The sequence below is a fragment of the Onychostoma macrolepis genome, chromosome 15, assembly GCF_012432095.1.
Source record: "Onychostoma macrolepis isolate SWU-2019 chromosome 15, ASM1243209v1, whole genome shotgun sequence".
Taxonomy (NCBI): Eukaryota; Metazoa; Chordata; class Actinopteri; order Cypriniformes; family Cyprinidae; genus Onychostoma; species Onychostoma macrolepis.
Genome location: NC_081169.1, coordinates 27,928,978 through 27,954,941, shown reverse-complemented (window position 1 = coordinate 27,954,941; position 25,964 = coordinate 27,928,978). Strand labels below are relative to the sequence as shown.

The following is a 25,964-nucleotide window of genomic DNA, read 5'->3' as shown; positions in this document are numbered from 1 at the left end:
ATTTTGTACTTGTTGATAATAAAATATTCAAATAAAAGACTACTTAAGTGCACACTCATGGCTATGTTTTACATTTTAAAGTACAGATTGTTTTATGTAAACTTTTGCATGCTTTAAAAAAGTACATCTATTTTATTGTGTTGACTAACATAGTAATGCACATGTAAAGTACTTGATTATAATTTTAATTGTTTGATACTACATTTAAAGTTAATATATTTTAAACTGCAAATTCATTATAAAGGTGTATTTTCAACATTAAAGTACATTTGAGTTTAGCATAAATGCTTGTCAGTACAATCAGCAGTACACATCAACCATATTTCAAAGACAACAGAATTATGAGATGTAAAAAAGGCACTAATTAATTAATAAATTGCATTTAATATAAATTTGAACTATAATACATTTTCATTTAATTTTAAACAATATTAAGTGTCCAAAAACAGTTGGTTTACTTTTAAGTGTATTATTTCAATAAAAAGTTCTCAAAAATCCATAAACAAAAAGGTCCATTTTCTATTATCAATAGGGTAGTATTGAAAGTTTGTTTCCACCACAGAATAAAAAATTTAATTAAATAAAAAAAAAAATGAAAAAGGTCATTGTGACTTTTTTTTCTTGCAATTCAAAGTTTACATCTCAGAATTTAAACATTTTCTCAAAAATCTCTCAAGAATCAAAATAAGATAAAAACTCCACAAAAATCTGATGAAAAAATTGTAAACATGACCACACTTTAAATATTTCAAACATGTGATACATTGCTGTCACATGATCTCATGACATGCATGTTTAATTCAGTGATCGCCTATAATTAATAATACGTTTTTTTGTAAAATGTCTTAACTTTTCAGTCCAATGAATAAATAACAAATGCCTGATGAATGTGTCTATACCATAACACACTTCAGCTTTGATTAAAGGATAGAAATCAGTGAAATAGAGTCTAATGAGAGAACAAGACTGAGCATTATAGCATTAATAAAGATGTTAGGAATGGAGGTGATCTGTAAATACTCCATTTGGAGAAAGAAAAGCGCAGTTTTAGAAACAGGCCAGTGAATTATAGCAGATAAAATCAAAATCGACATCGCTTGACATTTAATTAAAAATAAATGTGCGTGTGCATTAAAACGAGAGCGAGTGACAGTCAACTGTCTGCAAACTATAATGCATTCATACAGCTGCTGTTACAAGTGTTTTCATTCATAAATCATTCATAACAAAATTCATATATAATTGTGATGCATGTACAGCAGGTTTTTTTGTTTAAATGCTTGAATGCATGTGTGTGTCAGCATGTTACTCATGCATTGCTCCAGATGTATGTGTGATTGTTTGAGTGACACACACACACACACACACACACACACACACCTGTAGACTGCAGTAATCACTCATCTGGAGTTTAAGCATCTCTGACACACGCAGTAATGAGAAAAGCTGCATCTGTGTGAGTGTGACATCTGTGAAAAATGACATGCATGTACAGACGTCAGGAATATGAGAGGACAGAGCTGGACAAGAGTCTAATGAAGCTCAGATTTGACCCAAACAATTACTGTCAGTCACATAATAGATGAAGCACGAGCAAACAAATGTCAGTAAACCACACACACACACACACACACACACACGTGTAGGTATGAGATTGAGATCAATAGTGGACAAAATCATAAACACTCCTGCTGAAACCTGGCAGACTGATCAAGACACACTCAGGCTGTGCTGAGAATGAAACACTAGAGTACTGCACACTATTATAATAGTAATGAAACTGAATGCATAATGCAACAATAAACATTTGAAACTACATGCATGCTACAGTGTTGGACATGATATCATCACACTGAATATTTGAGGTCAACGTGAAATCAATATTTACTATTACTTTTAATACCTCACTCATCTTATAGTACATGATTCATGAGTTTTGACTGAAGTCACAAGAAAAATAATGCTATTTTTGTATTAAAAAAAAGGAAAAAAAAGTTTTAAATTGACAACATTAATATCAGTGATGGACAAAATGTAAAAATCAAGTATACTTGAGTAAAAGTACAGATACTACGATAAAATATCACTCCAGTAAAAGTACTTGATGTTGAATGTAAAACTTACTGCTGATTCTAGAAGATAAATTCTTGAAAGAGTGGTACATCTGGTGCTGGTCCTTCAAGAGTCACTCTCAACTTATCTGTCTATAACGCCTATTAAAAAAATCAGTCTTCATGTATCTCACAACTCTTCAGCATGTTATTCTGAGATTAAGTGAGGGTCATTTTTTTAGTTTTTTTTTTTTTTACCCAAGCAAAGTTCCTGAGAACCTGACACATTGCACTTCATGTCTTGTCTTCACATCTTAACTTTGCAAATTCTAGTATTGCATTAGTATAGCATCCTTCTCATGGGCATTTAATCATTTATGACTTTCAGTCTGAGTTAAATCTCTTTTTTGGCTCATTTTATCTGATACCTAATAACTATGCACACCTGAATATAAGAAGTTTTTCCTTTTCAGCCTTCATGGACAATTATATATCAAAGTTAATATTAATTATTAAGATTGATGTGGTTTGGAATTTGTAAAATATGCTTGTAAAAAAAATATATGATCAGAATATCAACTTGCCTTATAATTATGCACACACTGTACTGTGTGATGTCTATCAATATATAGCATGCAACATGTAATTGAAGTTGTGTGTGTGTGTGTGTGTGTGTGTGTGTGTGTGTGTGTTAAAACCTTCACCCTACAGAACTGTCATATGACCAGCAGTATATCATGATTAAAAAATAATAAAAAACAGAGGGAAAAACCCTGCCACCAGAGTTCAATCCTGCACCCCTCTGGGTTTTGGTGTGTGTGTGTGGAGGGGATGTGTAACCATGGAAACTCCATGTTCTTTGAATAGTAATTTCTGTTTTTTGCACATATAGTACTAGATCCTGAGATGCTCTTTGATTCTCTTAGCACACATTTATGTTCAAGATCACCACTATTAACTTCCCTACGTGTTTCTGGTCTTATTGTGAAAATTAGACCAGTTCATCAGTGCATGTCCTACCACAAAAATATCCAAACTCCAGAAAAATATCTAACTCAAAACTCTCTTAATTTTCAGACCTGTATCCACTAGTCATACAGAGACACTTTTGAACATAAAATTGGATAAAATCAAGTCCCACCCAATAAATCTCGTTGAATATACAGTATGTGTCACTCAGAAATCCATCAGATTATGGAGATATAGTAAAATTGTGAATGCAGGGTCATGTTGTTTCTCACTATACTGGCTTAGATCAATACTCTAAATAAATGACAAATTCTACTCTATTAGCGTTCTCAAATATATGATATGCTGTATAGTACAAAAGGAAAAGCCAAATATTATGTAGAGTTACGTGAACAATCAAACACTCGCTAGCAGTCCAGACATCTGCGAACTAAACTTCTGCAATTGTTCAGATTGTTCAGTGAAATTACTGAGATCAATCTTTCTCAATTTTATGAAATGAACACCTTATCAAGCGTAACAGATCCATGTTATAGATTTTTAAATTTTTCATTAGATAAAAATAATCTCAGGTTCTCAATACCACAGTAAATGCTGAGTCTAGTCCATTATAAGACCAGAGGGAGAGAGATATATAATAATAGTCTCACTGACTTGCTAATGTGAGGATATGGTTTAACTCGTTATGGTTTATATCTCAGATTTCTATTTTTATGAGGAGGTTTACAACACCTTATCAAACATTCCCTGGAGAAACTTTACAGCACAAACAAAAGAGTTACAATACACAACAATTCAATGTGAAGCATCCTTAAACTGTCATAAAATTACAAACATTTACCATACTACTCATAGTTTTCACTACTTAAATAAATAAGGGATTTCCTTCAAACAGAGCAAGAATCTTTTATCTGTTCATTTATTTTCTAAACAAAAGAAAAAGCTACATTAAACACCAATTAAATGTTCATAGGTCATAAAAATTACAAACATTTACCATGGTAACCATCCTTTGCATAAATAAATAAATAAATAAGGGACCTTTATTTATTCATTCATTCATTCATTTATTATCCATTATTTATTTTCTAAACCAATAATTGCACAAATAATTTGATGTTAAACACTTTAAAAATGGTCATAAAGTTACAACATTTACCATTGTTTTCACCACTTCTAAATTAATGAATTTATTTTATTTTATTTATTCTGCATTTATTAAGAATTATTTATTTATTTATTTTTCAAACAAAGGAAAAAGTTACATTAAGCACCGAAGTTACATAAAACGTTTACATTTTAAAGATTCTAAATCTGTCATAATGTCATCTATCTATCTATCTATGCTTTATAGTATTTCAAAACACTTACCATGGTAAATGTGTGGAATGGAGTTTATGCACAGGAAAGATAAATGTATTCTGGTTGGTCTCCAGCAAATGTCACAATTAGGCCAAATGATCTAAAAACAATTTAATTCTTCAACTGACTGTCAGTGTCAAATGCAGTAGATGTAAAAAATATAAAATATTGATGCAAAATAGCTGTTTATCAATCACAATCTCTCCGTACACCTGAAGGAGCGTGGCTGATATTGTGGTGGTCTGTTGGGTTTGGTGGTGAAGGACAGGTGTGCAGAGACATCAGCAGCTGTGGGCACATCTGGACCAGCGCTCTCACTGGGGCATCAAACGAGGTGACACCAGGAGGAGACAGGAAGGATGCCAGAGCACTTCCTCTAGTGTCCCTCCATCAAGCAGCTGTGTGTCTCATAAAGGCCATATGTTGTAGACATCTCTTCACCTCCTCGGATTTCTCTTTCATCCTCTCTCTCTGTATTCTGTCTGTAAATCCTCCCGCTCTGTGGACTCCATCTGATAACGAGTCTCCAGTCATTTTCAGGCTTTATTTTATTAGTGCCATTTTATCAAAGACTGAGGTCCTCTGAGATGCTCGTTTGATATTTAATCTTTCCATCGTGGCCTGGAGAACACTATTATACGCCGCTGGCTCCGAGCTGACGTCTGCGCAGCTCTCACACAGACAGACTTTATGGATTTTGTCTGTTTGACTATTAAAGTGATTTAATGACTATACTGCAGTCATTTATCTCTCGGTGAGATCAGAGATTCCTGCGTGATTTAACTGGTCAGACAAATTGATGAATTCACTTTAGTAATAGTGTTGTGTTCACAGTCACAAGTACTACTCTTCTAGTATGCTCATAAAAACAGTCAAGCCATTTCTTTTCCGTTAGTCAGGATCAGACTGCCTACAAAAATGGCAGATGTTAACTGAAATCAGCAGGTCAAATCTGATTTGCTGGCTTTACACAATTACAAGTTGTGTTTAGAAGTTACAGGACTGCTAGAATGAACAAGTCTGAGAAAGGATTTGAAGTTTGCAAGGTTTGTGAGATTTCTACAGATTTATATCTTCCACTGAAAGACCAGAAATATAAGTTATAAATAATTTGTTTTTGCATGCTGGTCTATGATCATGATTATCCTATAAAAGATTAGGCAGCACAATATTTACTTGAAGTACACACACACACACACTCTAATATATATACATATATATATATATATATATATATAGATAATATTATATATTTACACACACATATAAAATATTACTTAACAGTACAGTTCAGAAGTTGGAGGTTGGTGTTTTAAATATTTATATTAAATTTTAGAATAGTTATAAATATAAATATATATATACAACATTTTTACTAGTGCATATTTTAAACATTTTGATATATATTTCAATAATTGAACAACATATTTATTTGTATGTTCACAGATCTCTTACAGTCAAACCAAAATTTATTTAAAACAGTTTATTCGCTATAGTTTAGAAAATGGTAATAAAATATGAAGAATTAATATAAAGAATTATCAGCTATCATAACTTTGATAGAAAGGTATGGAATTGATTTAGCTGTTAAATTTAAGTACACAGTTAGATAATACCAATTTAGGTCAACCAGTTACCAAGCAATGCTTCATTTTGTTGAGTCTGTGGTGTAAAAAGCTCACGTTAGCAATTGAAGAAAAAACATCATTTTTGACTCCCACATTTTTATCAGTTTTACTGGTAGTTCACTGTATGACGAATTTTGGGGTATAATATGTCACAGTTTACTTTATTTTGCTATCCTCACTTACATAAATGAACTATAGTGTCCTAAAAAATGATCAAAAATTATATCTGGTGTCGGAATTATTTTTGGTTTGACTGTATGTTGAACAATGGTCACATGACCTGCACGAAAAACCAAAAGAGTTTTGCTTTAAAATGACTTATTAATTTCAATTTGACATTTTTTTATGATTTAATTTATTATTAGTTTTTCATCAACTCACAAACCCCTTGTTTAGGAAAACATGCTTAGTTCCACACTATAGAAACTGCATTTGGTCATTTTTTTGTGTTTTTTTTTTGGTCAGAATAAGCTGAATTATTATGGTTATTGTCATAAGTTTGTCTATGTCAGACTTGCCCCCAAACACAATTATAAGCCACACAAATTTGCATTTTATTTGGATGAACTACTAATAAAAAGCAATATAATGCAGATTGACTGATAAGCAGAGCAAGTCCCAGCACATCTTTCCTGAGGGTTCTGCAGGCCCGTATCTCTCCACAGCCTCAGCAGAGGAGTATTTTAATTAAAAACTGAATCAGAGATGATAAACAATCACTCGCAGACCGGGGAGAAGCGTACGGAATGAAAGAGGAGTGTGTAAATGAACAGTTAATGAAATGAGAGGGCAAGCACGGCAGGCAGACGGAGAAATAAAATGCCAAATCTACATTCAAATAATCAGAGGAATCCAGTTTAAATCCTCACTGGAACTACAGGAGCATCTGGACGCTCACGAGGAGCGATTAAACTGAGCAGCGAATGACAGACGACAGAAAGATGAGCAAATTTCTTTGACCTTTCGTGTCTTATTTCCTCCTGTGGTCCATCAGATGTGTTCTCATCTAGTCCAGCTGGAGGACGGGCAGAGGTGATGATCTGGACCCAGCTGTGTTTCTGTCTTCAGTAATGTGTTCTCCAGCCGGCGATAAGTCATCTGGTCAGATCAGACGTGTGTGATTAGATGAGAAAGAAGACCGAGCGAACAGAAAAGAGAAAGCGTGACGTTCATTTCTCGACTGTATCAGTCTCTGAAGGGTCAGAACAACTACCGATTGCTGGCAGTTGCGTGTTTGGACTGATGGACCGTGATTACAGTAATGATTCTCATTATATTTTCTAAATTAATGAGATGATTTCTGGTTTTCATAATCTTATAGCAGGGTTGGATTGAATAGACCTCCAGATCCAGACTAAGAATACAACCAGAATATCAATAGACACCTGAAATGAATTATATATATATATATATATATATATATATATATAATTTAATGAATTATAAAATATTTAAAATATAATTATACGTGTGTATATGTGTGGTTTTTGTAATAAATTCATACCTTTTATACAGTATTGATCAAAAGTGACAGTATACAGAGTGTTAAAAAAAATTATATTTTAAATAAATGCTGTTCTTTTGAACTTTCTATTCATCAAAGAATCCTAAAAATTTGTCTCCACAAAAATATGAAGCAGCACAACTTTTTCCAACACTGATAATAGTCATAAATGTTTCTTGAGCAGCAAATCAGCGTATTATAATGATTTCTGAAGGGTCATGTGACACTGAAGACTGGAGTAATGATGCTAAAAATTCAGCTTTGCATCACAGAAATAAATATATTTTTAAATATATTCGCATAGAAAATAGTTATTTAAATTTTTTTTTTTACTTCTCTTATGGTGACCTGTTGGCCAATTTTAATGAGCTGAAAGAAAGAAAAATAATGAATTTATTAATTTCAAACGTGGAGCCACTTTCTAGAGAAGAAAAATATTATCTTTGATGGTGAAGACGCCTCACAACCACTGGCTGAGGCAATAAATACCTGTAGTACAGTAGAAAGAGACTATAGCATTATCTGAGACCATCAGAGTGACATTAGCTCAGGTCTGAGGTCAGTTTACAGCCGCTCTGAAGTATCAGTAGTATCACTGTTTCTAAGACGTTCACAGTCGAGAGCAATCAGCAAATTAGTAAAATCATGTATCTGACCTTGTATACACACTTAACCTTCTTGTCTGCGTGTGTGTGTGTGTGTGTGTGTGTGTGAGAGAGAGAGAGTTCAGTTTGTTTCTTGTCTGTTGGTCACGCTCTAGTTTGCATATCAGATGAATCATCTTTCCGAGGTGTTGGGTCACAGTTAAATTGAACATCTTGGAACCAATTTATTCCATTAGGAGCTCCAAGTCCAGGACCGGAATACTGACAGCCAATTTCAGCTCCTCTAAAACGTCAAGCATGAAGGAACCGCGACAAAAGATGATAGATTTAGCCAGACAATGCACACCATTGGCATGAGGTGTGTGGGCGAGTTTTTAGATTTGAGCAGGTTTATGGAGTAAGATCTCACAATGCTACCGCGATTTTATGTCTCTCTCGTCAATAGTACCTCCTTCTTTTTATTCATAAATGACTTTGGATTTTAAAAGACTGCTAAAATCCTCTCACAACACGGCGTGAGGTCTCATAAAGAGGCCGTAATTGAGGACGAGCTCCGACACGTGTCAACACATCCATTACTGCTTCGACACTCGTCTAATCCCTTCTATTCTCCATCACTAGCCTTTGTGTGTCCACTTCATTTTCCTTCGTTTGAACAGAGAACACGCTGAAAAAGACCACTTGTCTGCACTAAAGAAAGTCAAACGCTGTTCAAAGTGCTTTCATGAGAAAAGGGTTTAAAATATGGAGGACTTAAAAAAGTCAAAAAGAAGTCAGAACTAAAGGTTGAGAGGATTTTAAAAAAAGGTATATCTACCTTTTATGCAACGCGGAAGTAAGCTGTTTTATTGCATTAGCCAACAACTAGAAGATGAGCTACAAACCAATTTTAATAATACATTAAAATAATATGAAAACAAATAACATAGCAACATATCAGGCTGTTTACAGGTAGAATAACTGGAAGTTAAGACACTGGAAGTCTTGCAAAACATTCAAGTTAGAAATGGCGGCGTCCGCTCCTAAATTAAAAATATATGCTGAACAGTTCTAATTCTACATAACAAGTCACCTTTATTTATATAGCGCTTTTACAATACAGATTGTGTCAAAGCACTTAACAGTATCAAATAGGAGGATAGAGTGTCAGTAATGTATAATGATAAGATTAAACACTCAATTTTCAGTTAAAGGCAATTCATTATTGAATTCAGAGATGTCATTGTCTAGCTCAGTTTAGTTTAAATAGTATCTGTGCAATCAAATCGGCGATAATCGCTAGAAATTAAGTGTCCCCAACTGAGCAAGCCAGAGGCGACAGCGGCAAGGAACCAAAACTCCCTCTGAGACAGAATGGAGAAAAAAACCTTGGGAGAAACCAGGCTCAGTCGGGGGGCCAGTTCTCCTCTGACCAGACGAAACCCGCAGTTCAAAAGTTTATATTTCTATTTTAATTTTGTTGCAATTTCTAACAATAGTAGTATTATGTAATAACACATGGTTTAACAACTTTTTAAACCTTTTTTTACATGCTACTATAACTTTCAAAGATCTATTTTACCTGATTTAACAAATCCATCTTGCTGAAAAGAAAAAAAAAGTAGAAACCTTCACATGAGTTCTAATGGTTTCCACTTTGAGCTTATTTATGAAAACAAATTGTTTGTGATTACTATTGAATAGCCTAAAGGATAACAGTGACAGGAAAATATATATTTTAGGCATGGAAGTGACATATTTGGATAGGGTCACAGGGCTTGTTTTGGGATATGTTTAATTGGTGTTTAGGCTGGTTTTGTTACAGACCTGGCAACCCTTTCCAGTGGTGTGTTTTGGGCCAAATTAGGATTTAGCTGTTCTAACATGGCACCAATACAGGCAAACAATTTACCAGAGACCCACGGGGACCATTGGAGTTTCCATTAAAACAAATACATTTCCTGTTATAAACCATTATAAATGTGGGTTTCTATTTGGCTTTGGTTCAGCAGAGCAGTGAGTTATTTCTCTAAACTGCAAACTACTGGGGCCAAGGTCAAGCTGGTTGTTTAGCCGAGCACATAAGAGCAGAAACATAAATGTTTTTGGTTGTTATTCTAGAAACTCACCTGACCACCTTAAGCTGCGGTGACCTGGTTTTTCCAACTGTAACTGCTGCAAATCACTCTGTCACACACTTTATTTAATTTAGTCCTTCAACGTGCTTATTATCCTGATCTTAACAGGGACACTGAATCTGGCTTCAGAAATGAAGTAGATTTATGATTTATTAATGTCCAATTTCTCCCCGCTGCACACCTACAGGACGAATTTGATTATGGTAGGAGTGATAGAAAGATGGAGAGATGACAACATAATGTAGATGGAAAAGAGAGTATAGATGATTCTTTAGATCCGTACAAATACAGATGGTTCAATTCTATTCACTACTTTTAATATGAACACATTACAGTCAAATTGAACAGAATCTACTGGTTTAGTCTGAGCTTTGAAGCACGAGCCCTACAGCACTGATATACAAGTAAAGACACAAATCGTCTCATGAAGTTTCATAATCATGTCTAATACTGAGCTGACATAATATTTGTAAATATTCTTCTCATTGTAACTTATTCTGGCAAAGAGCTACTTGCCAAATAATGTTAGGTATTTTTAAGTGTCTCAACGGCCACAATATAGGGCAGGGTTCCTCACATCTTTCCCTGGAGGGCCAGTCTGCTGCAGAGTTTAGCTCCAACACTGATCAAACTCACCTACCTGTGATTTTCTAATGATCTTGAAGACACTGATTAGCATGCTCAGGTGTGTTTGATTAGGGTTACAGCTAAACTCTGCAGGAGTGGGCCAGATTTGAGGATGCCTGATATAGGGGAACTGGAAGAGTTTTTCACAGAACTAAATATTACAGAAAACCAGCGTTTTGAGACCAAAACGGGGTTTGCAGCATTTCCAAACATTTCCGTTTTTGAGAATCAATCACTAAAACACTCTGGAGTAGTGTGTGGATGGAAGAACCGCTGCAAAAGTTATGTGTTTTAAAACGAAAACACTAGTGTAAATGTATTCCCTCTCATTGCTGTTTCAGCCGTGGGGCTCAAAGCAATGTATTTGCTGCTGCTCATGTGCGTCTCCATCATCCTCACCAGCACTGAAGCACAGAATCATCTCCTGGGACCACTACAGACTATATCTGACACATTCTGTCATGATGCTCCACAGCAGAGGCGGACTTGCCAATTAGGCAAAGGTAGGCAACCGTCTTTGGCCCTCAAAAGCCAAGGGCCCCTTAAAATGTTTTTCATATAGGAGATGCGCATTTAGTGCAGATGTGTCAGAGTTGAAAGTGCTTTTTGTGTATCCTGCTTGTCAAAAGAAAATATCATACATTTGAAGCTGTTATTAAATATTGAGCAACAGTGTGCATTATATGTTTGTTTTAAATGCCGCTTACTCATTTATTAGAAGGTCCCAAGTAGCATACTTTATACTTAAATAATGTATTTTAAAGTTTATAATTACTTACGCTAGACTTTTCTCATTCTCAATCATTCAAGTTTTTATGTGACTGAATCTCTGAAGGGAACCGACTGTCTTCAGAAAAGTTTCTCTGGCATTTTCATTTCATCTGAGAAAGCAGAGTTTATGAGCAGAGCTCTGCTTTTGTTTACAGACGTTACGGAAGCGGCTATATTTCTGACGTCCAAAAGCGCCTCCTACTGGTAGACAATGAATGTGCATTTTCAATAATCCAGTCTCTAATTTTTGTTCAGAGTCAGTCCAATGCGAAAACCCACCCACATAACCTCGTTTTAAAGTAATATAATAATTTATACATCTGACTCATCCTTTTCCTTTAAAATAAAAACATTAATAAATAAAGGCTCAATTGTGAGGTTTATTATTTCAGAATTTTTGTTTTTGTGAAAACCTGTATCTCAAGCATCACAACAAAAAGGGAACATCAAGGTTGATCTAGGTACATGTGTGCATATATATGGGCCCCTAATTCAATCCCCCTTCAGTCCAGTAATAAAATGATAATGATGATTAGATTAGATTGTGCTGCTTTAAGTTTGACTCTTTCTGCTTCCTTAATGAATTTGTGTTGTTGCAAATTACAAAATGTAATATTGAAATGTGACGAGCTCAAGTTTTGTTATTTTGACACATACAGACATGGTGACTCTTGCCTTTGTTCCAGGATATCCCCCTCCCAGGTGCTGTACGACCGTTTTAGAGAAAATCCCACGGTGCATTCTGGGACTAGTTTCTGGATGTGAGATACAGAGCAAATATGGTGCCTGAGTGTTTAACATACAGAAACACAAATCACATATGAATCATGTGCTCCTGTATCTACTGCTCTTCAGATTACATATCAGAAACAGAAACATACCGTTCTGTGCACATCCCAGACTATTGAAGATTCACGAATCCCAAACTGGCTTAAATGCAAACAGGAAATGAATGAATGTGATTGTGAAATCTGTTTATAATCCTGGTGGCAGAGATATAGCTTCAATATTTGCTGCCTTGGATGTTTTAAAAGTTTTTTTTTTTTTTTCAGCTAATAGTACCAAACATTATGTAGGTTACTACAATATACAGTATATATTCTTCTTTTTTCAGTTTTGGCTGCATGTTGGTGATTGTTCGTATTACCTTTTATTTATCTTACTGTTGTCTATATTCTCTAGTTTGTATATGTGTAGTATAAGTTGTTTTTAGTAGCAATCTGTGAAATGGGTGACTTGTCATATTTCCAAAAATGGCCAATCAAGGGACCCCGTTTAGAAGGAGTTTCTGTAACCTTAACAGCCCAGTTTTTAGGTGTTTCAAATAACGTTTTTTTTTCTCAAAGCAACCAATATCTCACTTACTTGCTACCAAATGTCTCGTCAAGCAAAGCCACTTTCAAAATTGTATCATGCATGCAGAAAATTGATTGTCAAAATTGTCAGCCTCTCTCTCAATGCAGAATCACTGAGATCTGGACTAGAGTTAAACTGCCACCTAGGGGTGTGCTTTGGTGCTGCTGCCTTTACTTCACTATTCAACTAAGCAGGTTAAACGTTAAGATCAGGAGAAACACATTCAGTCAGATAACAATACAAAAAAAAAAAACTGAATATGGAATGGCAAACACACACCAACATGTAAACACATGCACAGACATGTTATATAGAACGAGCTCAGCAAACACACTGGTGTAATGTGACAGCAGTATAATAAATGTGGCTTAAAAACCTTTACACCTGTCAAGGGTGTCTGAGCCACATTATTATGATTCTTCCCTTCATATTCAAGGATTTACTGTGGTTTTGACCTCCTCAAGGCTTGCCAGGTTTGAAGAAACACAAAACTCAAGACAAACACCTTTATTTTGCTTTTATAAAAACCCATGACACTTATTCCAAGGTACTTTGGCATATATCCTGTTTGGGATCAGTAAGATTTTTCAAGTCTCTTCTGCTCACCAAGGCTTTATTAAAAAATAAAAACAGTAATATTGTGAAACATCATTACAATTTAATATTACATTTTTCTATTTTAATATACTTTACAATATATTTCTGTGATCAAAGCTGAATTTTAATTTCATTGGAATCATTACTCCAGTCTTCAGTGTCACATGATCCTACAGAAATCATTCTAATATGCATATTATAATTTTTTTTAATCAATGTTAGAAACATTTGCGCTGCTTAATATTTTCTTTGGCACCTGTGATACTTTGAGAATTTTTTGATGAACAGCATTTATTAAAAATAAAAATTCTAGCAATATGCGTCTTTTTTTTAATCGATTTCACACATCCTTGCTGAACAAAAATATTAATTTCTTTCAACAAAAAAAGAAAGGAAAAAAAAAAAAATGTTCTGACCCCAGACTTTTGAATTGCATGTTTTTTTGGCTGAAAAATGAATTAAAAACGCATATAAGAATTTCAGAATTTCTTAGTATTTGTTCCTAAAACTTCATAGTTAATTCCAAATTTAAATCAGACTTTCAGATCCTACTGTATGTCATGATTAAGATGTTAATTTACCATGGTACTGTACCGTGTCCAAACTCACTGTCTTAGCCACTCAAATACACAGTCACACACACTCGACCGCTCCAGCGGCCAGAAAGGCTTAACCGTGGCTATTTTTACAGAACCAATAACGAGTCCTTTATTTGAAAGACACAGTGTTTGGACTTGCATAAGTGAAAAGGTCAGAGCGGCGGCGAGAGCTGAACCGATTCAAAAACCCAGAGTGAAATGATTGAATGCTGCAGTCTGAGACTCAAAAGAGCTGTGAGGAGATGAAGGTCAAACTGACGTCTCAAACCATTTCCAAAGATACTTCGTCTTGCACGATATTTATTGAGTCTGGCCTTAAATGTCAAGACAGGAAGTGAGTTCTTGAGTGCTTAAGCAGCGGTCTGCGTTCCGGTCGCAGAACTGCATGAACTTCTTGGCACAGCGGCGAGGACGCAGAGTTCTGCGGAGCAGGCGACGTAACGGACGCGCTTCCCGCTCGCTCAGAAGCCCATCAGCGTCTGCGTCCAGCAGCGTAAAGTACAGACGGAGAGTTTGAACAGACGAGAAAGAGGCCGGAGAGCTGAGGACATGAGGACGAGCCGCAGGTGTCCTGAAAGACAAGAACACTTCACACAAAATCCAAGTCATAACAAGTTCTACATCAACACACTTTCTAGACCTGCCACAGAAATGAGAATGTAGAAATGCATTTAAAATCTTTAGAAAGATCACAAAGCGCATGCATGCATAAATTAATGAAACGTGTATTTTTAAACTGTTATTTTAGTATTATTTGGAAGTATTATTAACATTTTAATTGGCTTTTATTTTCAGTTTATTAATTTTTTAGTACGTGATTTTTTTTTTAAATATTCCTATTAAGCTTTATTTACATTTATTTCATTTGATATCATTTCTAATTTTCACTTTTTAATTTGTTTTTCACCAAATATTTTTATTATTATTATTTCTCGCTTTTTGTATATTTCAGATTTAATTTTACTAATTCTTTACTACTCCAATTTAAATATTTTATTTCAGTCAGTTGCACAGGCAACATTTCTAATTTTCATTTAAGTTTTTATATATATATTTTACATTTTATTACAGCTTTATTTCAATTAATAAAAATGTTTTTTAACAGATTTAGTTAACAATAACAACCCTGTTTTAAATGTGAAGTGTGTCATTTCAGCAAGGAAACTGAATTACAAAAATAATGTTCATACTTACAACATTTGAATTTATTTGTTGAGTCTAACCTGTACTGAGAATATGAAGCACCACTTTCAACTTCCTGCTGGAATGCTTGTATTAAACTCTTGAGAAAGTCTGCCTTTCGTACACTGGGACAACCTACACAAACACAGACAGCCATCAGAGATATATATTGTAGAGAATCAAATAGGCTAAGATTTGAGGTTGTATTAAAATTCATTGATACACATTCAACATACAAAACAATTTCTGTCATGACAATGTTAATGTATTGGGTTTTGGTGGAATAGATCTGCTACACTGCAAGTACCGAGACATGCTACTGCCAATACATCCACAACATACTGCTGTGAGCATATAAGAAATACTGCTGCTGCACATATAACAGAAATACCCCCATATAGCACACATGATCACCCTGTAGCAGATCTATACAGGTGGAGCTGGGGAAGGAGGAGAGTTTCTGGAGTGTGCTGCAAACTGCTACCACAAACATGAGCTAAGTATTTGAACGTTGAGCAGCAAGCTCATTGGCTACCGATTCAGGAGAGAATCAATAAGCTTTGCCATGTGATGATGATGTCATACTGAGTCAGATCTATCAGACTGCGCCATCTAGAGTTTCATGCCAGAACTTTATATTAATACAAACATTGTATAAAATTCTACTTCAAAATGGTATATACAACTCTATAAAAGATCCTTGAAATGTACTCGTTTAAAAAAAAAAAAAAAAAAAAACATAAATGCCCATGAGTCTAGTATTGTATGGAAGCTTATTTTTGCCGTGGAATAAAAAGGTGACTTTCTCAGAATTGTGAGGGGAAAAAAAGGTCATAATTGTTAGATATAAACTCAGAATCGAGTTATAAACTCGCAGTTGCAAGATTCTGAGAAAAAGTCAAGAATTGCAATGTCTCACAATTCAGACTTTTTTTTTTTCTCAGTTCTGAGTTCATCTCAATTCAGACTTGTTTTTCTTACAATTCTGGGTTTATATCTCACAATTCACTTTTTTCTTGCAATTATAAGTTTGTATCTCAAATCAGGCTTTTTCAACGCAATTCTAAATTTACATCTCGCAATTATGAGTTATCTTGCATTTCAGACTTTTTCATTCAATTCTGAGTTTGAATCTCACAGTTCTTCCAAGTTACTGACAATTTCCTCTCAGCAGTGTAAGAAAAAAGTCTGATTTGTGAGATATAAACTCAAAATCATGAAGGAAAAAGTCCAAATTGTGAAATAAAAATTCTGAATGGTAAGACATTACCTTTTAAAATTAACATTTTTTATTTTTTTTACTCAGCGGAAACAAGCATCCACATATGGCCTATATGATACCTTGTATAAACAACTTGGTCATGTCTAGATTTAAAAGGGTAAATGCATGTTTTCCCTCTACAGGACTTGTTGCTTTGACATTCTTCCCATTCTGCATGTCAATTCTCTAATACTGACCTGAGAGAGGAGCATGTGTGTAGCTGTTGTTGAGGAGGAGCGTGTGTGTTTCCTGAGTGCTGCAGTCAGGCAGTTGGTTCCTGCACACAGTACAGAATCTGTCGAGTTTTCTACACTCACTAATACACACACACACACACACAACCTCCCTACCTGGCTGAAGTGCCCGGGACGGGCCGTCCTGTGTCCACTCTCACGCACCAGCAGTATCCTGTGCTGCTGTGACACTGAACTGCTCTGTACCTCCCATCTGCACTGCATTCTGGGACAAAACGCTCTTCTGAGCCTTGAATGGCCTCTTCAGCGAGCACAGACATTCGCTCATGTTCACAGGTCTTTAAAGAGTCTGCAGAGTAAAAAACGAAACAAATTCAGTCTTCAAAACACTCCGATCAAGCCTCAATCGTCTCTCCTTCTCACCTGCAGGCCGCCTGACAGAACGGTTTCCATTCGGGTCAGAGTTCAGCAGGATTGTCACCCACAATGGAGGCACTGTGACTCCTGGATTTAAAATGATTTGTCATTAATGGCATATATGTGAATAGTAATATAAAGTATAAGTATAAAGTAAGAATAAAGTAATTAACACTGAATGCTTGCCTGCAGTGGTCAGAACAGAGCGCTGCTCAGGATCTGGAGTGGAGCGCCACTGAATCCCTCGCTCTAAACCCAGAGGGGAAACATGGCAGATACTGGGACACTTATTTAATTGTACTGCAACATTTATGTATGTATGTATGTATGTATGTATGTGTATGTGTGTGTGACTTCTCACTTGCTTGAGCAAATTCCTGGTCAGTTTCCAGTGCAATATCTGACATCTGACCTTCAACACAGATTGACATATTTGAGTAATGAAACTATTAAACTGCTTCATATTTTGTTAAGAAAACATGAGTGACGCTTGCTCGTGCAAAACTCTCAGTGCTAGGCTGTTCTTAGTGAACCAGAGACCGTATTTTATTACTCTAAGTCCAGTGGTTTAGAGCAGAGGTCTTCAACCCTGCTCCTGGGGACCCACTCTCCTAGAAAGTTTATTTCCAACCGGCTTCAGCAAACCTTTTCAAGCAGTCTTGAGGAGCTTGATTGGCCACTTCAGGTGTGTTTGATTAGGGTTGTAGCTAAACTCTTCAGGATAGTGGGTCCACAGGAACAGGGTTGAAGACCTCTGGTTTAGAGAATCCTGAATAAGGCCCACGGTTTATATTGTATCAGTAGTTGATTGTGCTCTCAAACAGGACTCACCAGTGCAGTTGGGCCGCAGGTGTAAGACAGAGCTGCCGCTCACAGGAATCCCATCAAGAGAGGAGCACCAGCAGTAACCCGTCTGATTGTGACACTGCACCTACAGGTCAAAGGTCATAAGTTCAATTCAATTGTATTCATTTGGAGCATTGAGTCATGGTTGATGGAAACTGTTCATTTTTGCATCAAAAATCTGTAAAGATCTGTATGTGCAGTCATCAAATAATGCCATCAGGTATTCATTTGAAAATGATACAGTACATATACATACTACTACTCAAAAGTTTTATTTCGGTATGTTTTATTTTGAATAAAACAGTTTTTACATATAATTTTTTTTTTCCTTAAATTAAATCATGAAAGAAAAATTTGTTAATTGATTAATTCTATATATAATTAATTCTTAAAATTAATACTTAAATTAATGCTTTTGATTAATTATATTTATACATAATTTTAACTTGTGTATGTATATATATATATATATGAATAATCTTAATAGATATATGAACAAATTCTTACAAACAAAAAACAGCAAATTTAAGCAAGGATGCTATTAACTGATCAAATGTCACTGTAAAGAGATTTATAATACCACAAAAGATTTCTATTTTAAATACACGTGGTTATTTTGAACTTTTAAATTAACCAAAAAATCCTAAAATACAGTATAAGTATATTTTAACCCACATGTTCCTCGCCAGGTGTTGGACTTCCGCATCACATTACCTCTGTATAAGTTCCATCGGTTTTGCATTCTGGGATGAAGACAGCGAAGGAATCAGAACGAGTGCTGGCCCGCAGAGCTTGAGAGCGAGCCAGCTGACATTTAGACGCATCTGCTGACAAACACAAACACTTCAGACTTTAAACAAAAAAGCCTCCGTTGACAGCAAATGAGAAGTCTTTGTTTCCTGTGATGAAGCTCACCTGTGCACGTGGACACTGCAGCCGTCCTCAGCTGTCTGTTGATGCACTGCGCACGCTGGAAAGAGCACAGAGATTTATACATTCGGCCGTTGCTGCCACACACAGCTCGATGGCGCCCTCTAGCACAGTCCAGCACACACGCCTCACGCCACTGCTTGTCCAGCACCAGCAACTAGAATTAGAGAAGGAGAGGGGGCAGTTTCTTTACATCTGGCTGAATGTGAAAGGCTAGTCTGTGTAAAAACTCTCAAAAAAAGGGAAACATGGTGTCTGCCTGAAGAACAGCAGACTACTGTCGTGAAAAACGCTGGAGGTCCCATGATGGGAAGGTGATGCGAGACGGTTTAGACACGCTAACGAAAGATTTATATTAATGCACTCTCTCAAAGGACAGATTATCCTATTGAAGGCAAGCAAAGAGAGTACATATTTGTGACCCCGGACGACAAAACCAGTCTTAAGTGTCAATTTTTCAAAATTTAGATTTATACATCATCTGAAAGCTGAATGAATAAGCTTTCCATTGATGTATGGTTTGTTATGATCGGACAATATTTGGCTGAGATACAACTATTTGAAAATCTGGAATCTGAGGGTGCAAAAAATCTAAATATTGAGGAAAATCGCCTTTAAAGTTGTCCAAATGAAGTTCTTAGCAATGCATATTACTAATCAAAAATTATGTTTTGATACATTTATGTTAAGAAATTTAGAAAATATCTTCATGGAACATGATCTTTACTTAATATCCGAATGATTTTTGGCATAAAAGAAAAATCGATAATTTTGACCCATACAATGTATTTTTGGCTATTGCTACAAATATACCCCAGCGACTTAAGACTGGTTTTGTGGTCCAGGGTCACATTTATATATTAAATAGCCCCAAGATTAAATATTCAAAAATATTCTCCTGCAAATGAATTTGGCATCCTTGTGTACTTTAATTATAGAAGAAAAACTACAATTTGGTCAGATGGCAGTTTGCTCTCAGTATGAATTGGCCAATACTGTAATAAGAGCATATCAGAGCATACATTTTCCAAGTTACAACAGTAACAATCTTTCTATGCCAGATTCTAAAAAGTATTAAACAGTTCTATATCTTTTCTATTGTACATAAACATGTTCTGATGTCCAAATTCACATCTACATCAGAGACGTAGTGTGGAAAAAAACAGGCAAACAGTTTAGAGGTTCCATTACCCATAAATATCCCAAACATATGTGGCAGTGTTTACTGAATCCATGAAAAGAATAGAGCAGTGTGTCCTTTAATGAGGCCCGAGAGAGAGCGCTTGCAAAATGACTTGCACATGTTCAGAAGTTTGTGGAAACATCTCCATCTCTGATGAGTGTGTACATGCGCACATTCTACATGCAACACACAATCATTACTGAGAAACCATGAAAACCTTCAGTTCTCAGAAAAATATCTACCAAATTTTCCATAACATGCTGTAAAGGGCAAGTCCCTACATGACCCATCAGATTTAGAATTTAATCAATGTTTCTTCTCATTTTTGTCATTAATCATGTACATTAATACATTAAAGTCTATTATTTGCCCTATTTTTTTCTGTGTGTATGTCAGGATGCACTGCATGTTTATAAGTTATACAGTTGTTGGAAAGACCAATTTTTAACACATTTATATATACATACAAAAAGTGTTTAGGTCTTAACTGCAATAATATAATATAAATTCTAATATTTCAATAACAGAGTCAAGGTATTAAAGTAACTTTGGACTCTAGGTTATGCATTTCCTTAAACAGTTACTGATGCTGATTTGCCAAAATCATCAGGATGGAATCTTTCCACACCTTCACAGTCCAATTTCAATGTGCAACAGCAAATGAAACATTGGACGTGACAAGAACACGGCTGCGCTTAAACCTGCTCCTGCCAAGTGTGCAGTAACAAACAACACGGAAAGTCAAGGATGTCTCTGTTGGAGAACAAGGCAGCACTGTAGACATGAGGCATGTCGAACAATTTTAAAGCTGTGAATGAAAATAAATACCCAGTCTGAGTGGCCTCAGGTGGTTGGTTTAGTAATGAATGAGAGATGTGGTGCCACTTTGCTGACAGATGTGCATATTTTGAATTTAATGCCAATATTGTTTTGTCTTTAACATATGGGCCTTTAAAAACAGGGTGATTATTATAAAGAAGAAAAAAAAGAAAAAAAATCTGTATTCCTGTGTGGCTTTTAGACAAAAACTCTTTTAGCCTGATCAGATTTATGTGGCTTGTGCTCAGACATTTCACATTTCCAGGTGGCCTTTTTTTTTTTTTTTTTTTTGCAGGTTAACAGGTGCACGTTTTGACATGAAAATTTATGACACAGAGCCATACTAAGAAATCCACAAAACCCTTTTTATTTCACTGAGTTACATGTTAAATATTCAATCTTTGTGACTTTTTAGAGTTACTAATATTTAAATATATATATATATATTTAAATGACAAGTCCCTCATTACATATGAAATTACCTTTAGTTAATTTTCTGCAACAATTAGGCGAGCAGCAAATGTATACGTTTATCTATGGATCTGACAGATTTGTCCTAATCCTCTTGCATCTGTTATTACAAAATATTAGGCTACACAATACATTTTACACATGCAATATTAAATCATTTATTTTCGTCTCCAATCTTGAGTTTACCTGAGTTTCGTCCGTCATCTTTACTGAATCTAACAGAAAGAGGAGTAGTAAGCGACAGGTGAACGTCAACGCCAACATGATTCCCGCCACAACAGCCCACTCTCTGAGATCCGTCACGTTTTTCCCGCCTGCGTGCGAATTTAAACACAAGGCGCGCGTCCTCCCCACTGTAACGGCCAGGATTCAGAGGTTGAAGACAGCAGAAAAAAAACCCACGTTTACTCAGGTTGTCATAACAGCCTAACCGTTCGTTTTCCACAACGACAACCAACAGACATGCGATAAAAAACTGCCTATTTCGACCAAAGTAATATAACCTTTAAACAATAAAAACGATATGTCTTCTGTAATAACCTATTTCACGAATGTTGTTTGAGGAGCTGAACACAGTCGACTGTGCTGACTTCACATTTTCACAAAGGAACCCCTCCTCAGGACGACCAGGAGGATGGTAAGTTAACTCTATTGGTTCTTGCGAGTCCTCACCTGTCTAAACTGTTTAATAGAGTGGCTGTTTATGATTTTTAAAAGTTCATATAAATATAATAGCACATGTAGTATCTGGCTAATTTCAGCTTTCTTAAAATAATTTCAATGTTAGAGCCCTCAAATAGAGCACCAGCCACAACGTGAGACATAATTTCCACAGGAAAAAAAAAAGAAGTTATTTTGAGGGGGAAAAAAATAAATAAAATACACTAATAGGCCTACATAGTAATACACTAAACCTGTCGGTCACAGGATAAAAGAATCATTGCTAATCAATATTGTCACGAATGTTGTTGATAGGACTTAAAGACATAACGTCATTAATGCAATCCTTTATAAACTTTGAATAATAATTTTTAAAAAAGCTCCAGAGACCAAATCAAATGATTGATTGAAAAACCTCAAGCAAGTAGGGACACAGACAAATAATTCAAAGTGGTAATATTTTATAAGGAAACTTTATGTGTGCATGTGAAATTCACTTATCATCTTGAGACAGAAAGCAGTTTTTGCAAATTTCCAGTACAGCAGATAACGTTTGATATTAAAGAGTACAAAAGAAAAAAAAAATCAGAATTCCAAATGCTTTTATTCAACTTTGCAGATGTAAGAGCAGGCTTTTGGTCCAAGTCTGTTCAAATCTTCTGAAGCCCATCTTCCCAACCCTATTCCCTCCCTCTACCCTTAATTTGTTCTCACTTCAATTCAACACTTCCGATTGCAAATCACCCCCGCCGTTCATTACAGAGCATGGTTGGTATTGGATACATGATTGCATAGATTTGTTAGACAGTAATTTAATTTTAATTAAGACATAATGGAATGTTCATTAAGACTTCAGCTCTCCCACTCCTTCCCCTCAACCTCCAGAGCTGTACATTGGGTCCCTGCCCCCTGTAGAAAGAGAAAAACGAGTGCACAACAAAAGGAAAGGAAAAAATGAGTGGGAGAGAGAGCAACCTGCAACTACCAGGCACATTTGTACTTATTTCTGACTATATAAAATTCTCTTTTCCACTGTTGATTCAGCAGCTGTGTAGGCTCTACAAGGCTATGCTGCTCACATCAGCACTGAAGCTCTCACATGGACATTCAGTAATATCTGGGAAACGATTAGAGATGGATGGCAGATGGACATTAGTTTCAGTTAATAAATCCTTAAGGGACATGTCTACTTGAGTCAGGGAGTCAATAAGAGAACGCTGTATGGTTGATCGGGGAAGGAAAACAAAAAATTGACTGGGTATTTTTGTATCTTCATTCTTCAACCCCTCAAAAAACAGACCTGTAGCTACCTAAGCCTGCCTACAGTCCTCCGCAGGGGTGAAACTGCTCATTTTATAATCTTTGCTTATGACCTGAAGCCCAGTGTGACCGCCATGGGTAGTCTGACAGCTCCGTGTACTGGAAAATAAGTATGTACAGCGTAGAATCCCGCTAACTCAAAATTGCTGGAGGAAAGAAATAAAAAAGGGAGGAAAAAGCTGAGGTTAGATTTTCAAAGAGTTCCACCGATCCAGCAAAATGGGTTAAGAGGGCATGTCACAAATTCCCTATCAAAACACTTGAGTCATTCTGTCCATTTTCCTACGATATACAGCCTTGCTATATGCCAAATAATATATTCCAACCCCAAACCAAACCTCCCACCCCACCAACTCTAGGAAGAAAACAAAATTAAAACAAAGAAAAATAGCATGTTAACTGGAAAAGCTTGTGCCCTCCCCACCGGGGTAGAGGGTGCAGGTTAAGCGTCTAGGCATAGACTGAAGCCAAAGCTGATTCTTTAAGCTCTCTTTAGTTCCATCCCAGAACAACCTAGTAGATTTAATTAATATTTTTCGAATTTAATGAGCCCAACGGCTCAACATCAACTGTCTTTACAGGTTACTGCTGGTGAGAAGTCACTTGAAAGCTGGAAAAACGCCATCGAGTCCTTTCATATTATACATGTCATTTTAAGAGGAAACAGAAGAAGATTAAAGAACCTGAGCTGTGGCTACAGTCCAAAGCCACACACCCTCTTCCCTTGACACTGAATCTGCAATATTAAACTTCTCTCTTTCCTTCTATCCTACATCTTTTCTTAAGCTCTCCAAGACCGACATGTTTAACACGGAATCAAAAGATTATCCCTCAATGCGCGGCAAGCTTCATCAACAGTTATTTGCTCTTCCCACAATGCCATGGTAACCCCCTTCCCCCAAACATCTATCCCCCCTCCCCCTCAGGTGTGCTATGAAGTCCCATTTCCAACACTCTTAAATATCTTCCTCTTCCTCAGGAGCACTGATCTCTTTAAGGACTGGATGGTTGAGAGAAAGACAGATGCAGCTCCATCCAGTGCTCTCATCTATCTAGTCTGTGAGAAGATCAGCACTGATGCAGGAGAGAGAACTGCTCCGGAGTTCTGGAGTTGGCCCTTAGAGGTCGCTCTCCCCATACAGGGCGGTGGAGAAGGACATGTAGTCAAGAGCACCCGGCACTGCGTCGGGGCCCGTGTACGGTGCCATTCGGGCAATGCAGTACTCTGCCTGGTCAGGAGGAAGCTCACGCCTCAACTCCTCGGCTGTGATGTAGTTCTGAAAAGGAGAATAGGCAAGGGATGGGTTGAAGTCTCATACAAGAAGACACTCTTGGAGGGACATCCAAATGTGCACGTTCATACCTTGTCTCCGGCTAGGATCTTAAATGAGGCGATGACCTGGTCTGCGGTGTCTGTGTCGGTTGTTTCCCTTGACATGAAGTCGATGAAGGCCTGGAAGGTCACTGCTCCACTGTTGTTGGGGTCAACAATACCCATAATACGAGTAAATTCGGCATCACCCTGAAGAACAGAGGTTAGAGGTTAACCCAGAAAAACCAGGAGGAGAGTCATGAGAATCAACATTAGACACCATATTTGATGCAAATGAAAACAAGGCTGTAAGAAACTGGCGTACAGATTTTAAGACTTAAATGGTCACCTGAATGGTAAACTCACTGAATGCTAACTTTACATCCATCCCTCAGCCCCATTTTCATTTGAGCTGAATTATTACTGTATCTAAGGTGCTTGACAATGGTCTATTACGGGGTGGCCAACTTTGGTTCTGGACAGCCACGGTCCTGCAGAGTTTTGCTTCAACCTTGATAATAACTCTTTCTGTAGCTTTCTAGTAACCCTTAGGCCTTGATTAGCTTGTTCAGGTGTGTCTGATTAGGGGTAAAGTGAAACTGCAGGACTGTGGCTCTCCAGGACCAAAGTTGGCCAAACCTGGAATCTATTCAGTAATCCATTTTTTTCTTTTACAGATCTTTTTACAGATAAATCAACGATATCTGACAAAACAGATTATTTTTTAACAGCAAGCAAAAGCAGGAGTTCAGGAGAAACTGTTGCTGTAGATTGAGAAAGGAGGTAGCAGTACCAGGCTGTTCCCAGTGGAAATGAGCAGTGCGCGGAAATCGTCGCTGTCCATTATCCCCGTGCGCTTCTACAGTTCGCAAAGGGAAGGATGAGAAAAGGAACAGGAAGGATGCATGTGGAAAGCAGAGAATTTGGGGAGATGAAGAGGTTGTACGCAAACAGTTTGATAGAGGAATCAGAATGAGTTTGTACAGAAGACAAGTAAGAGAAAGAGGGAAGTTATAGCAAGGACAAGTGAAAAAAGAAAGAAAAAGGAAGCAGTGAGAAACATAAAACATGAAAAGCAAAACCATAGCTGACCTGCAGAGAGCAACATTTCAAGCAGCAGCACAACAGGTGAGTGAGGGAGTTAGTGAGTGATGGAATGAATGAATGGAGTGATGCGGCGCAC

The 25,964-nt window shown here is 36.4% G+C and overlaps 2 protein-coding genes across 8 annotated transcripts in view; both read right to left on the bottom strand.

The window, feature by feature from the left end:
- Nucleotides 1-12,429: 12,429 nt before the first annotated feature.
- Nucleotides 12,430-22,455, bottom strand: LOC131554105 (SPARC-related modular calcium-binding protein 1-like). 3 transcript variants are annotated; one of them, XM_058799189.1, is made up of 11 exons: nt 21,676-22,455; nt 19,002-19,173; nt 18,801-18,913; nt 18,072-18,171; nt 17,602-17,652; nt 17,427-17,489; nt 17,247-17,327; nt 16,980-17,172; nt 16,827-16,906; nt 15,410-15,503; nt 12,430-14,757 (listed from the first exon to the last, which is right to left on the bottom strand). In XM_058799189.1, exons 1-11 carry the CDS (start codon nt 21,751-21,753, stop codon nt 14,502-14,504), a joined length of 1,281 nt encoding a protein of 426 aa, XP_058655172.1. In that variant the 5' UTR covers nt 21,754-22,455; the 3' UTR covers nt 12,430-14,501. The 3 variants fall into 3 exon arrangements, with proteins under 3 accessions (XP_058655172.1, XP_058655173.1, XP_058655174.1); XM_058799190.1 differs by having other exon boundaries at nt 18,801-18,910; XM_058799191.1 differs by having other exon boundaries at nt 14,621-14,757; nt 15,381-15,503.
- A 138-nt stretch (nt 22,456-22,593) lies between these two features.
- Nucleotides 22,594-25,964, bottom strand: part of actn4 (actinin, alpha 4) — a 45,875-nt gene continuing 42,504 nt past the window's right edge. For 3 of the 5 annotated variants that reach the window (XM_058799188.1, XM_058799187.1, XM_058799186.1), the window contains 3 exons: nt 25,575-25,640; nt 24,833-24,991; nt 22,594-24,746 (listed from right to left, as the gene is read on the bottom strand). In XM_058799188.1, coding sequence (XP_058655171.1) covers nt 24,588-24,746; nt 24,833-24,991; nt 25,575-25,640 — 384 coding nt within the window. In that variant the 3' untranslated portion in view covers nt 22,594-24,587. The remainder of the gene's footprint in view (nt 24,747-24,832; nt 24,992-25,574; nt 25,641-25,964) is intronic. The other 2 variants (XM_058799185.1, XM_058799184.1) reach the window with 1 other exon arrangement.